This window comes from Oenanthe melanoleuca, chromosome 17, assembly GCF_029582105.1.
Source record: "Oenanthe melanoleuca isolate GR-GAL-2019-014 chromosome 17, OMel1.0, whole genome shotgun sequence".
NCBI lineage: Eukaryota > Metazoa > Chordata > Aves > Passeriformes > Muscicapidae > Oenanthe > Oenanthe melanoleuca.
In genome coordinates this window covers 9673659-9687217 of record NC_079350.1, presented here as the reverse complement: position 1 = coordinate 9687217, position 13559 = coordinate 9673659, and the positions used below count along the sequence as shown (strand labels likewise).

At 54.0% G+C, this 13559-nt stretch overlaps 2 protein-coding genes across 2 annotated transcripts; one reads left to right on the top strand and one right to left on the bottom strand.

Annotated features, from left to right (window-relative positions):
- Positions 1-48: 48 nt before the first annotated feature.
- LOC130260179 (microtubule nucleation factor SSNA1-like) lies at positions 49-2425 on the bottom strand. Its single transcript, XM_056505343.1, has 3 exons — positions 2343-2425; positions 2066-2265; positions 49-261 (listed from the first exon to the last, which is right to left on the bottom strand). Exons 1-3 carry the CDS (start codon positions 2392-2394, stop codon positions 145-147), a joined length of 369 nt encoding a protein of 122 aa, XP_056361318.1. The 5' UTR covers positions 2395-2425; the 3' UTR covers positions 49-144.
- ANAPC2 (anaphase promoting complex subunit 2) lies at positions 2418-11989 on the top strand. Its single transcript, XM_056505335.1, has 13 exons — positions 2418-2500; positions 3533-4155; positions 4736-4868; positions 6932-7103; positions 7216-7335; positions 7792-7909; positions 7987-8168; positions 8339-8480; positions 9189-9264; positions 9827-10030; positions 10157-10286; positions 10559-10794; positions 11493-11989. Exons 1-13 carry the CDS (start codon positions 2435-2437, stop codon positions 11703-11705), a joined length of 2415 nt encoding a protein of 804 aa, XP_056361310.1. The 5' UTR covers positions 2418-2434; the 3' UTR covers positions 11706-11989.
- The last annotated feature ends 1570 nt before the right edge of the window (positions 11990-13559 follow it).

The window sequence follows — 13559 nt, the reverse complement described above, 5'->3', positions numbered from 1 at the left end:
GATCAACTTCAGTGGATCTCTAATACCAAAGCACATCTGAAAGGAAAATTTACTTCTGCAAAGCACAGGCTTTTATTAAATGTGGATCCTTGTACCACAAGAGCAGCTCTCTCTGGCCAACAGGACTTTCCAGGCTGAAGAAGTTTAGGAACGCTTTCGACGTACTCGTCCCACTGAAGCGCTTTGTGGCTCAATGGCTTTACCAAGATTCCCCATTTCCTCCTTCAGGACATCTAGCAGTGTCTGAGAATTGTCCAGTATCTGGGAAAGAAATAAAAATAGCTTATTTTTACATAAACTGTTTCTCTTATGAATTCCCTTCCAATTCAGCTGATCTGCTTTGCAGCAAGAGGGGATCTCCAGCCCTTCAGCCTCTAATTCCTGGTGATTTATTATCCTGTCTCACTGAGGGGATAACTGTGGGAGAATTTCTTTGGTTGTTTTCATATTCTGAATATGAAAGGCCTTAAGCAATTTATCTGCCTTGGGTCATGAGGCAGAGAACTTCCTGAAGCAGGCTGGGGTGTTTTTGGTTGGTTTGGTGGGATTTTTTTAAGGGAGATTTCATAACTGGGCTTTTTAGATCAGTATTAAATTGTGCTCAGCTGACCCAGTTTCAACACTTTTCCATTATTAAAACTGCACATTTTGAGTGAGTTTGTGGAAATTACAAAGTGATCAGAGAGGAGCTGAGGAAGTGCTCCACAGGACAAGGTGCTGGAGGAAGGTGAAACCATCAGGTCTTCTGAAAAGTGATTTCCAGGGGAAAGCACTGACTTTGGGAGAGGAAGAAGAACTAACACAATAGTTGGTCACACTCAAAAAGGCAAGTGGAAGGAGAATTTAGGCAGCAGCTAATAGGAGAAAGGTGTTTCTGACACAAAACTCTGCCAAGAGAAGGAAGATTGTCACCTATCTGAAAGGAGGCTGGGAAGATCCTTTTAATAAACCAAAAGCTGTTGGTGTGTAATACAGAAGTGACTTCAGCTGTGCCCAGCTGTGTGGAGGAAGCAGTCCCTGCCTGGCAGTAACACACACAGGGGAGGTAAAAGGGTAAAGCTGTCCCAGGAACCAAATACTGGTGCCAGCCCTCGTGCTGTTTGCTCCTTCCCACCCTTTACTGCTCCAAAAATTTGACTCTTTAAATGACATTGTTCCATTAAAGATGAAAGAAGCTACACTAAATATTGGTCAGGAAGCCAAGAGCTCCATCAGCCAACAGCTCCATCAGCACCATCATTCTCTGCCTGAATTAGAGGATTGTGGGTCAGTGTCATGTCTTTGGTTTCCTCCTTTCCCCCAAACCATGGGTCTGAGATGGTCACTTTTAAGGGTCTGTCCCAAAAACCATTTTTCATATATTTTGACAATAAACTTTGCCCAAGCCCAAGCAGCCCCCAACACAATCGTCTTGTGATGGTGTCTGTGTGCCAGAGCTGCATCCCAGACCTGGGAAGGTGTTTTGGGTGCAGTGCTGTGACCTGGACAGCAGTGGTGGTTCATCGAGGTGTTCCCAACCGGCCTTCAGGTAAATACAGACCCATAAATACATACATATATATATATGTATATATAGCTCCTAACATCTCCCCTGACACAGCAGGCTGGAGCTCAGGGCAAGGCTCTTCCCCCAGAGGTGCTGGCACTGCCCAGGCTCAGGCTGGAGCTCAGGGCAAGGCTCTTCCCCCAGAGGTGCTGGCACTGCCCAGGCTCAGGCTGGAGCTCAGGGCAAGGCTCTTCCCCCAGAGGTGCTGGCACTGCCCAGGCTCCCCAGGGAATGGGCACGGCCCCGAGGCTGCCAGAGCTCCAGGAGCGTTTGGACACCAGGGATGGACAGGGGGGATTGTTGGGGGGTCTGGGCAGGGACAGGGGCTGCACTGGGTGATCCTTGTCCACCTCAGGTTATTCTGATTCAGAGATTCCCTCGGGTCCTGTCCCTGGTCACAGACACCAAAGATCGCTGCCGTCCCTCCTCATGCCCTCACGAGGAAGCTGCACACTGCGATGTCCCCTCTGCTCCAGGCTGAACACACCGATCGCCCTCAGCGGTGCTCGCTGTCAGTACCTGCCCGGAGGCCGTGTCCATCTCGGCGATGGTGCGGTCGATGTGGGCTCGGGCGGAGCGGAGCCCCGCCAGGCTCTCGCTGGTGTCGGACAAGCGCCGGGAGAGCGTGGCGATCCGCGCCTGCAGCCGGCCCCGCTCCGCCTCCTCGTCCTGGATCCGCCCGCTCAGCTCGTCCCGCCGGGCGCGGAGCTCCGACAGCCCTGTGGGGCAGCAGGGTCAGCCGGGCCGCTCACCCCGCCTGGCCCTGCCGGCCCCGCTCTCCCCCGGCCCCGCTCACCCTCCCGCAGCGCCGCGTGGTGCCCCCGCAGCGCGGCCCCGGCCCCGCTCATCGCCGCGACCGGCGCCGCTCCGCCCCTTCCTGCGGCCCGAATGGAGCTCTCGGCCGCCTGGCACACGCTCAGCACCGCGCTGGTGCCGCCCGCCGCGCTGGGGCTGGTGAGCGGGGATCGTGCGGGCCCGCACGGGTGGCTGCGCTCCGCCGGGCCCGGGGCAGGCCCGACCCGCCGGCCTCGCGATGCTCCGGCCTCGGCTCCTCCCCGGCCGGGCCTCTCCGGCTCTGGCTCCGCGGGGCGGGTGGGACCGGCAGGAGCTGGGGGAGGAACGGCGGGGGTTGAGGGAGGAACGGCCGGGGCTGAGGGAGGAACGGCCGGGGCTGAGGAGGAACGGTCGGAACTGAGGGAGGAACGGTCGGAACTGAGGGAGAAACGGTCCGGGGCTGAGGAGGAACGGCCGGGGCTGAGGAGGAACGGTCCGGGGCTGAGGGAGGAACGGTCCGGGCTGAGGGAGGAACAGCCCGGGCTGAGGGAGGAACGGCCGGGGCTGAGGTAGGAACGGTCCGGGGCTGAGGGATGAACGGCCGGGGCTGAGGAGGAACGGCCGGGGCTGAGGAGGAACGGTCCGGGGCTGAGGAGGAACCGTCCGGGGCTGAGGGAGGAACGGTCCGGGGCTGAGGAGGAACGGCCGGGGCTGCCGGAGCTTTGAGGGGGAAACGGTCGGAGCTGAGGTAGGAACGGCCGGGGCTGAGAAAAGAACGGCCCGGCCTGAGGAGAAGCAGCTGAGGCTGGGGAAGGTGGGGAAGGACTCCTGGGTGTGCTGCCTGCTGGGGGCTGTCAGGGAAGGGCCGCGGGTCCAGCCGCCCTCTCTCTCTATCACTCCGACCAGGAGCGGGACCAAAAGGCCGCAGCTTGCCTGGCTCTACTGTGCCTTTGCTCCCTCCCCGTCTGAGGGAGCTGGTGGCCAAGGAAGGGTTTTATCCAGAGCTCGGCATTTTGGGCACCCAAGGGTGGCTCGCAGCATTGCCGTCAGCACCGGTGTTCTGCGGCAGCCAGCAGCAGGGACAGCAGTGCTGTGTGCGGGTGTGAGCCCGGCAGGTGGCCGTGGAGGAGCAGCATCCCCCCAGTGCAGTTTGCCAGCAGAGTTCCTGTGTGCTCCATCAAATGCTTAACTCGCATTCCCTCCGCTTTGCAGGCAGCCCCGAGGCCCGAGGCTGCGGGGCCGCTGCAGGATGCCGAGCTCCGGGCAGCCCTGGACGTGCTGCACTGCTACGACTTGCACTCCATCGTGGAGGAGTGGTTCATGGAGGTGCTGCAGACCGACCTGCAGGCGAATATCGCCCCCGAGTTCTGGATGTGCATCGGCCAGTATGAGAGCACGGCCGGGGAGCCCCAGTGTGCTGCACTGCTCCTGGACGCCTTCAGTCTGCTCAAGTGCCGCCTGCAGCCCTACATGAACAGCCTGGAGCTCCTGGAGCAGTGGACCAAGGCAGGCCTGCTCCTGGGCACAGGTGCTCAGACGCTGCAGGAGAAGGTCTACACCATGTTCAAAGCTATCCTCTTCTTCTCCACGACCAAATCCTTCCAGGAAATGATCCAGCAGTTCTACAGCCGCACATTCAGGATATACATGCGACAGTGGAAGAAAGGAGAGGATGGAACAAACGAGTGTGAGAGCAGCATGAGTGAGACCGAGCAGGAGAGTGACCCAGAGGAGGGTGGAGGAGAGGGCCAGCTCTGTGCAGGCTGCAGCAGCAAGAGAGAGCAGTGCTGGTGCCCTGAAGCCATGGAGCAGTTCCAGCAGCTCAATGACATTCTGTAGGTGTCTCACGGGGTGGTGGCTGTCACTCAGAGCAGGGGAGGGTCTGGGTGGGGGCAGCAGCAGATTGTAATGATCCCTGAGAACAGAAGGAGCTGTGTGAGGTCAGGCTGTGTCATGGTAGTGGGTAGAGAACTCAACATGGACTTTCTGCTTTCAACTGGTGGTTGAACAAGAGCAGATCTTTAGACAGAAAGTTCCTCTCCCTGGATATGAGAATATCCTCCTCTTGCTCTGAGGCCTGTGACCACGGAGAAGCAAACCAGTGCAAGGCATCCCTGCCCACATCAGGGGTTTGGACTAGATGATCTGTAAGATCTCTTCCAACCAAACCATTCTCTGATTCTGTGAAACTCTTCTAAATGAAAGCACTTTTGATGGCTATGGTTAATGTCTGTAAGGAAGATGGGGTAGCAGCAGTGCCATGTGTTACATATGTAATGCTGTCAGAGCCTGTGTCCTGAGCTGGGCCTGCCTCTGTGGAATGTACAGGGAGGGTGGTGCATTCACGTGTAAGACTTTCTTGATTTGCTGGTGCCTGTGCTCCCGCTCGCTCCTGACGTGTCCCTGTGCCCGCAGCCGCCGGCTGAACTTGCTGGAGCGGGTGAGCGCTGGCGCTGTGACCACCATCCTGCACAGGATGATCGAGGAGCGGATGGAGCAGCGCTGCCGCGGCGAGTACGAGCACTCCTTCCTCAGCGAGTTCCAGGAGGTAGGGCAGCTCTGGGCAGTGAGAGTCCTCCTTGGGAGAGGTGCAGCTCCTGCTGGCTTTTAGCAGCTCAGGCTAAAAGCAGATTGCAGCTTAAAACACCTGATCCAGGGTTTTGACTTCCACCATGCCTGGCAGGAGAGGTGGCTAAAACTCCCCATTTTGGCTGGTGCTGGAGGGGAAGGTTTGCTCTGACCTGTGCATGAAGGGCTGTCACATTTCACCTCATGATGTCTGTAGTAATGAGGGAATTTCTGTGGTTCCAGTGTACAAACCACAAGATCAACAAGTGTCACCTGTCCTGCAGAGAGCCCTCCCTCTGTGTAGGTGAGCCCATAATTAGAATTTCTGTGGCTGTTCCCAGTCCTCTTCCCAATTCCCTTGTAAAATTGGAAGTGAGGATGAGAGAGGATGCTCTGGTATTGATCTCAGCAGTGACCACACAGAGAATTAAAATCTTTCTTTGCAACTGCTCAATTGCTTTGCTGCTACTTCAACTAAGTTTGTGTTGACTTTAAAATAAAATTCTTCTCCAGGTTGTGGCTCCTCCAGGACACAATTCTGAACTCAGTGCTCCTTGCCCATGACTTTGCCTGTGCTGGAGAACCAGGCCTGCACCCAGGTTCCCATGCAAGCCAGACACCCTGGATCCCTCACTCTTTGCCATGCCAACCGTTTTTGTTGCCTGCAAACATCAGGAATCTTTTTGTGTTTATTTCCTTGTTGTTGTTGTGCAACACTTTTTTCACTGCACCTCATGTGAAATGCTTTTGGGTGACTTGGAGATTGTTTAAGGATATTTTCAGGGCACCACAGAAAACACAACTGCATTCTGCTCATCAGATGCTGCCCTTGCTTCCACCTCTTGTTTGGCCACAGAATATTGGAGCATGTTGGGATTAGGAAGAGATAATTTTAAGGAAAAAATAAAGCACAGGCCTGGAAATACAAAGGTTAGATAGAGAAGTCTGAGAAGCAGCTCACTGAAAATTACAGGTGCTGGGGGCAAAGCCTCTTTGCCAGCACAGCAGCAGCTGCCTGGAGTGTCAGGTCACAATCAGGCTGTAACAGAGCACTCGAGGAGGATAAACTCAGGGGGAAGAATGGGTTGGTTTGATAATAATTCCTTAAAATCATGTTGCTTTGCTTCAGTTATAGTCCTGTCCTTTTGTTCTTTAGAGGAATTCTTTATCAGCTTCTCCACAGTTTTGCCCAGGTGTTTGTCCTGGCAAAACTTGTGCATTTCTTCAGTGTTTCCTCAGTCGAGCAGATAATTAAAAATAAACATCAGCAAACCAAACCTTGACTTAGCATAACCTAATATCAAGTAGTAGAGTAGTAGTAGAGCACCTCATAGTATATTGGTCCTCAAATACTATCCCAGGAAGTAGCATATATTTATTAATTAATGGGGGGAAAAAAGGCATTTATTTTAAACATCTGGATATTGTAATTGAGCACGTTTGAATTTTGACAATTACACATTACACTAAAGTTCAAATATAAAAAAATAACCTTTTTATGCTCTTTGTTCAGGTTTTTATTTTATAATTCATGTGATGAGGCTGGTATTTGGATTTCAAATGCCTGAGTTGTGTTGGCTGTCTGTGACTTCTCTTGGGATGTCTTGTTTGCTTTTCACTGATTTCAGGAAATTTTGGGCCAAGGATGGTATAATGGGCAATTTGGTAATTTTCTTGTGAATAGGACAGCTCTGCAAATATAGAATGGGATGAGACTCTGCAAGAATGGAATAGGCTGCAAGTTTTGGAATAAACCCTGTCCTTTTTGGAGCTCAGTGCCTGCACACAGTCCGTGTTTGCCCCTTATCTTCTCACACCCAGCTGCACAGTCCATATCCTGGATCTGTAGTTAAAGTTCCAGTTGTTTCAGCTGGGCTTTCCCCAGCTATAACCCAGGCTGGGGCACATTTGAAGAGCAGCTGGGGGTGATGCTGTCCTGGTCCAGCTGTCCCTGTCTGCGGGCTGTGGTGGCTGCTGGGCTGGGTTGGAATGTGGCTGTGCATACAGCTCTGTGTTCACATCTGTGTCTCCCTTGTTGTGCAGTGGATAGAGAAGGTGATTGGGTGGCTCAGCAGGGTGTTCCTGCAGGATGGTCCCTCAGCCCAGTCCCCTGAAGCCAGCAGCACCCTGAAGCGCTGGCGCTGCCACGTCCAGAGGTTCTTCTACCGCATCTACGCCAGCATGCGCATCGAGGAGCTCTTCAGCATCATCCGAGGTGCTGCACCCTGGGCTGGGGCTGGCTGCCTGAGAGAGCCCTCTCAGGGCCACACTGCCTCCTGCCTCCCCTCAGAGCCTGCCACTGCTCCTGATCCCTGCTTGGTTTGCAGATTTCCCTGAGTCAAAGCCTGCTGTGGAGGACCTCAAGTTCTGCCTGGAAAGGACTAACCAGAGGCAGCAGCTGCTCAGCTCCCTGAAAAGCGCTCTGGAAATGAGGCTTCTGCACCCTGGTGAGTTTTACATCCCTGTCTGTGTCCTGTGAGGAGCCTGGCCATGAGTGGGGATCTGCTTGGAGCTGGTCTGGTTTCCTTTTTGAGGAGTGAGGGGCAGTCACCGTGCCCATCACACATGCTTTGTGTTCCAGTGGGCATGGCAGCAGCAGCTGAGGGCATCCCAGCCTGCCTCATTTTTACACTATGGTCAGGAGCACAAAGTTTAGTTTTAGTCCAGGTGGGCAAAGGCTTCTTTGCACTGTCAGGGCTCAGCTCTGAACCTCTCTTGGTGCTCAGAACTGGTTTCTGAGGCACATGGATCTGATCTGCCCCATTGCCTTGGGCAGTAGGACAGCAAACCCTCCTCCTCCCACACCTCAGATAGAACAGAGGGGTTGGACCATCCAAACCCCTTCTATCCAAGGCATTATTCTGTGCTGCAGGACTCTGACTCCCTCTGCTCCTCTTCTGTAGGAGTCAACACCTCCGACATCATCACTCTGTATATCTCAGCCATCAAGGCCCTGCGGGAGCTGGACCCTTCCATGGTTATCCTGGAGGTGGCCTGTGAGCCCATCAGGAAGTATCTGAGGTAGGAGGTGTGTGGGGCACTCTGGCACTCCTTTCCCTCCCCTTCCCTCACTCACTCCATTTCCGTTTCCATGGCAGGACTCGGGAGGACACGGTGCGGCAGATCGTGGCCGGTCTCACAGGGGATGCTGAGGGCTCGGGTGACCTGGCAAATGAGCTCTCCAAAGCTGACCCAGTGACCCTGGAGAACGGCCAGGAGAGTGATGATGACATCTCAGAGCCAGGGGACTGGGTTCCTGACCCAGTGGATGCAGATCCAGGTGAGAGGCCAAGGCCAGCACTCCTGGCAGCTGGCTGGTTTCCCTGGTGGGCTGTAGCCTTGAGCAGCTCCTTTGCTGGTCCCCTGGAGCTGGGCTGGGTTGGGCTGGGCTGGGCTGGGCTGGGGCAGGTCCCTGTTAATCTCACACTGTTGTCTGCTGGATTGCACCAGGGAAATCAAGCTCCAAGCGTCGCTCCTCAGACATCATCAGCCTCCTGGTGAGCATCTACGGCAGCAAGGACCTGTTCATCAACGAGTACCGCACGCTGCTGGCTGACAGGCTGCTGCACCAGTTCAACTACAGTGCTGAGAGGTGAGGGCCAGTGCCCACACCAGGGCTGCCATGGCAAAATCACCCAGGTTTTCTTTTACCTGCTGTCTGAAGGGTACAGCCTGTCTACAGCTGTTTGTGGAGCCAGCAGTGCCTTTTGCTATTTCCTTTGCAGCTTTGAGTTTGCCTCTAGAATTCCTTGCTCAGTCCTGCCCTTGGCTTGTGCTGATAGAACAGCATGTAGGAATTTGGAAGCACTGACACGCTCTTAGCTCCAACCCACATGTTGTGATGGCTCCCCAAATAGAGGGGATGGGAGATGTGTGTTTCTGAAACACAGAAAGTTCTACCTGCACACGAGGAAGAACTTCTTTGTTCTTAGGTAGAACAGGAGCCCAGAGAGGCTGTGGGTTCTCTATCCCTGGAGATACTCCAAACCCACCTGCAACAACCCTGAGTGACTGCTCCAGGGGATCCTGCTTGAGCAGGGAGGTGGAACAGGATGAGCTCCAGTGCTCCCTTCCAGCCTGAACCATTCTGGGATTCTATCTTCAAAAAGCTGCTGGCATAGAGAAGGTGGCTGTTCCTCACTTGGGTACCAGGAGCCATCCTGGACAGACACTGTGCCTTGCAAGGCTTCCTAGGAAGTTCCAGGAACTTCCTTTTTTTGGCTGTGTGGTGAGGGGTGGAGGCCAAGCCAGGTTTGTCCATCTGAGGGCCCCTTGCCTGACCTGCTGTGTCTCTTTCCAGGGAAATCCGTAATGTGGAGCTGCTGAAGCTGAGGTTTGGTGAAGCTCAGATGCACTACTGTGAAGTCATGTTAAAAGTAACTCCTTTTATTTTTTTAATTCAAGTCCTGGGTGTTTGAGCCCATTGGGGAAGGGGAGGGACTTGAGGAGTGACCCAAAAAGGATCTTTTAGGAAAGTGGGCATTCTAGAATGCCAGTGGGGGGCTGATTTGGGACGGGCAGAAGTGCATTTAAATTGTGTGTGTTTTTAAGTTCTGAGGGCTGGATTATCTGCTCTGGGGAATGGTTGCTCTGGTGCTGTGTCTCCTGCCATTCCAGCAGTATCCTGGCATTGAAGAGTTGGGCTCATCCAGCCCCTCTGGGGTTGGGACTCTGGAGTTTGATTCTTTTGGAGCACTCTAGGAAGGTGTGGAGGGCCTCCAGTGAAGGCAGTGTTGAGTTGTAACCCTTTCCTCTAACGTCCTACAAATTTTTCTGAGTATTTAGCAGACTTCCAAGTAGACACACATGATTGTGTCCTTTCCAGTGTCCCCATCATAGTTTGGAGAGAACACTGTTCACCTTGTTTAAGGCTGTCCTTCACTAATGGTCAGCACTGACTCTGGAGGGCAGGAGCCACCTCTCCTGTTGCTGTTGCAGGACATGGCCGACTCACGGCGCATCAACGCCAACATTCGGGATGAGGAGGAGAAGCTCCCTGAGGAGGAGAGGCCTCCCTTCAGCCTCGTGGCTGTCATCCTGTCCAGTGAGTTCTGGCCACCACTCAAAGAGGAGAAGCTGGAGCTCCCAGAGCAGGTCAAGGAAGCCATGGAAGCATATTCCAAGAAGTATGAGAAATTAAAGGTGAGCCCACCTTAACCCTCCTTATGAAATCTTTATCCAGTCCCCTTTAACTGCTGGTTGGCCCAGGCTGTTGCAGTGGGGTTTGCAATAACCCAGCACTCAGTGAGCAGCTTCCCCCTTTTCCAGGCCATGAGGACCCTGAACTGGAAGTACCACCTGGGGCTGGTGAGCCTGGACGTGGAGCTGGCTGATCGCACGCTCTCCCTGTCCGTGTCTCCTGTGCATGCTGCCATCATCCTGCACTTCCAGACCAAGAGTGAGTGCTGGGGAACCCCTGCTCTGCTTCCATGGGTGGGAAAGCCACATTCCTCAGGCAGCTAGAGGCTCTGAGAGCTCTGGCAGGAGGACCAAGAATCTTGTGCATGGGTTTGGATCTCTCCAGCACCTAGCAGGGTCAGCTCTGCACCCCTCTGCTTGTTCCTGGCAGTGCCTCCCCTGCCTTACCCAGCTCCTACCAAATCCTGGCAGGCTTGGGTGTGGGAAGTGTCCTGTTCTGCCTCTCCTCTCTGATCCACATGGTCTCTGCAGGCACCTGGACACTGACAGAGCTGAGTGAAGTGCTCAAGGTGCCTGTGACATCACTGAAGAGGAAGATGACACTGTGGCTGCAGCAGGGAGTCCTGCGGGAAGAGCCCGAGGGCACCTTCACTGTCATTGAGGAGGAGCAGAAGGACCAGGTGGAGAAGGTTGTTCTGATTGACAGTGATGAGGAGGGGGACTCTGCCATGGCCTCACAGGCTGACCAGAAGGAGGAGGAGCTGCAGGTACCTGTCCCTGTGGAGATGCAAACATCCTATATTTTGGGTTGGGGAATCTGATCATTATGAATTCAGTTTGTACTATAGATTCACATTTTCCACTGCAGGTGGCTGAGTCCAGCACAAACATTTGGGTTTTGAAGTGGGTATCTCTTGGTTAATCTCTTTGTGCTGGATCACAGCCTTCCCTCCAGACAAGTGCCCAGCTGCTGAGTCAGGGAACCATTTGGAAATCTCCAGTTTGGTTTTTTCAGCTTAAAAAAAGAAAAAAGTCCGAGACATGATTTCATATTTGAAAATAGTCACAACTTGTTTGGATGCACCCGAGGAACACTTTTTGGCACTTCTGACTGCCCAAAAGACTTACCCAGCACTAACAGCTGGATCTCTGCCTTCTCTCTGTTGTGGTTCCTGGAAATTTGCAGTGCCTTTCCTGGCTGTGAGTCACACTGTGTGTGTGTTGTGCAACACAGCATTGTCATACTGGTGTTCATCCACAGAGGGTCAGCATGTGCTGCACGTCAGATCCCACTGTCTGACTCTGTGTCCCAGTACTTGGCTGCTGTTCTTGGATATGCCCTGTTTAAAGACCCCACACTCATGGCTGAGAGCAGAACTTACTGCCAGCTGCATTCCAGCCTGGTTTGGGGTATTGCTTTATGCTGTAGTGTCAGTCATTCACTGTGGCCTGTGTCTCTCTGCAGCTCTTCTGGACGTACATCCAGGCCATGCTGACCAACCTGGAGAGCCTGTCCCTGGAGAGGATTCACAGCATGCTGAAGATGTTTGTGATGACTGGCCCTGTGGTCACTGAGATCGATCTCCAGGAGCTGCAGGGGTTCCTGCAGAAGAAGGTCCGTGACCAGCAGCTCATCTACTCGGGGGGCGTCTATCGCCTGCCCAAGAACTGCAATTAACGACTGGCCTGGGTGTCCCTGCCCCCCTGGGCACTCCTGCCTGTGCCTGAGCTCTGCTCCAGAGTGCCACCAGCTCTCAGTGTCCTGCTGGGGGGTTCTCTCTGTCCTGGGGGTTTGCTGTATCCTCTTCTCCAAATGGGTGTCACTTTGCACATGGAGGCAGCTCAGCAGCAGCCTGGACATCCCACAAGGTCTGGCTCTGCTCCCCACATTCCTTCCTCCCCTGTGTGAGTGCCTGGGCCCACCTCCCTGGTTAATAAATAACTGTAGGCTCCTTTTTCCAATGCTGCCACCTCCTTTCTTTCCTCTTGGCACCTCCCCACGCTGGAATGGCAGGCAGGAAACTCCCCAGTCTGCCAGGCACTGTCCCCATTTCCTTGGGTCTCCATGTGCAGCCCCAGGAGGTTTTGGGAGGGGGCTGTTGGCTCCAGCTGCTGTCTGGGGCTCTGTGTGTGGCTAAAGCCAGATGTGATGAGTGAGACCCTGCCCAAAAACAAGGCTCAGTGTTGTCTCTGGCAGGGAGGGGACAACTCCAGGCTGCCCTTGTTTGGGACTCTTAAATTGTGTGGAATCATTTTATTGTGGGATGAAGAATGCTTTAGATGGATGAGATGCAGCAGTTCTTCAGGGCAGGCTGTTAGTCCTGGGGAGATCCAGTGGATTATCCATGCCCTGGTGGGATTGCTTTGCCCTGGCACAGGTACCTGTGTGTGCCCCAGCACCACAGGGCTGCCCCTGGGGACAGTGTCCTGGGGAGCTTCAGTTGTTGGCACCACACAAGGAAATTGGGTGGGATAATCCCAGAGCTCCTGGGTAAACACAGTGCTCCCCACCCAGCTCTGGAGCAGTTTCAGGATTGTATCACATCCCCACTCCATGGTGTTCAGGCTCCCTCAGTCCTGCTTTCCACATGGGTTTTGCTCATCAGGAGGAGTATGCTAGAAAAACCTGGCTTTTACTGAAAATATGTTTTCTGTGAAGCAACCAATGAGTTTCCACAGCCCAAGGAGTCCTTCTCCTCCTGTGCTGAATCTTCAATCCCATCCTGTGAGTGCTGTGGCAGCTGGAATTGAGACTTAACAGAGCCACAGGTAAGACATGGGAGCAGCTGTGAGTGTGGCCTTCCACCCAGGTGTGTGAGACCTGTGGAGCATAGAACTCACCCCCTGTTTAACACTGAACCTTGCTTTTCAGTGCCTAAAGCCCCTGAGTCCCTGTGACATCCCTCTTGCAGCTGCAGGCAGCAGGGTGCAGCAGTTCTCTCCCCCTTGGGCACGTTGGTGTTTCCTCTGTAGATAAAGCACAATTTCTTGATCCCCCAGGGGCACTTTGCTCCAGCCTGGCAGGCATGTGGCACTGGGAACCTGGTGCATCCCCTTGGGAAGGTTCCTTGTGCTGAAGAGGATCTGGTGATAACTGAATAAACCCCAGTCAGTGATTACTTCAGGTAAAGCTGAAACAACCCCAAAGGTCAGCAAACCCACAATGGCATCAGCAGGGAAAGGATGGACAATCCATTCCTGAGTGCCTGAGGAACCTTTCCTTCTCTGTTCCTCTCTCAGCTCTAACCTCTCTCCACTCTTTTATTTCTTCTTTATTATATTTTATTTTTTCATGAAAGAACACAGCACATGGAAGGATGTGGAAGTGGGGGTCAGTGGGGTCAGTGCCTGCCAGCCAGGCTGTGCCAGCCCCATCCCACAGAGTGTCCCAAGGAGTGTCTGGGTGTGCTGTGGCTGTGACAGGGCAGCAAAACTCTCCTTTTGATGTGGGGAGATGAAAGCAGCTGCCAGTTTGGAGCAGGGCTGTCCCCACTCAGCACAGAGCCAGAGCCACTGCTGGGACGTGGCCCAG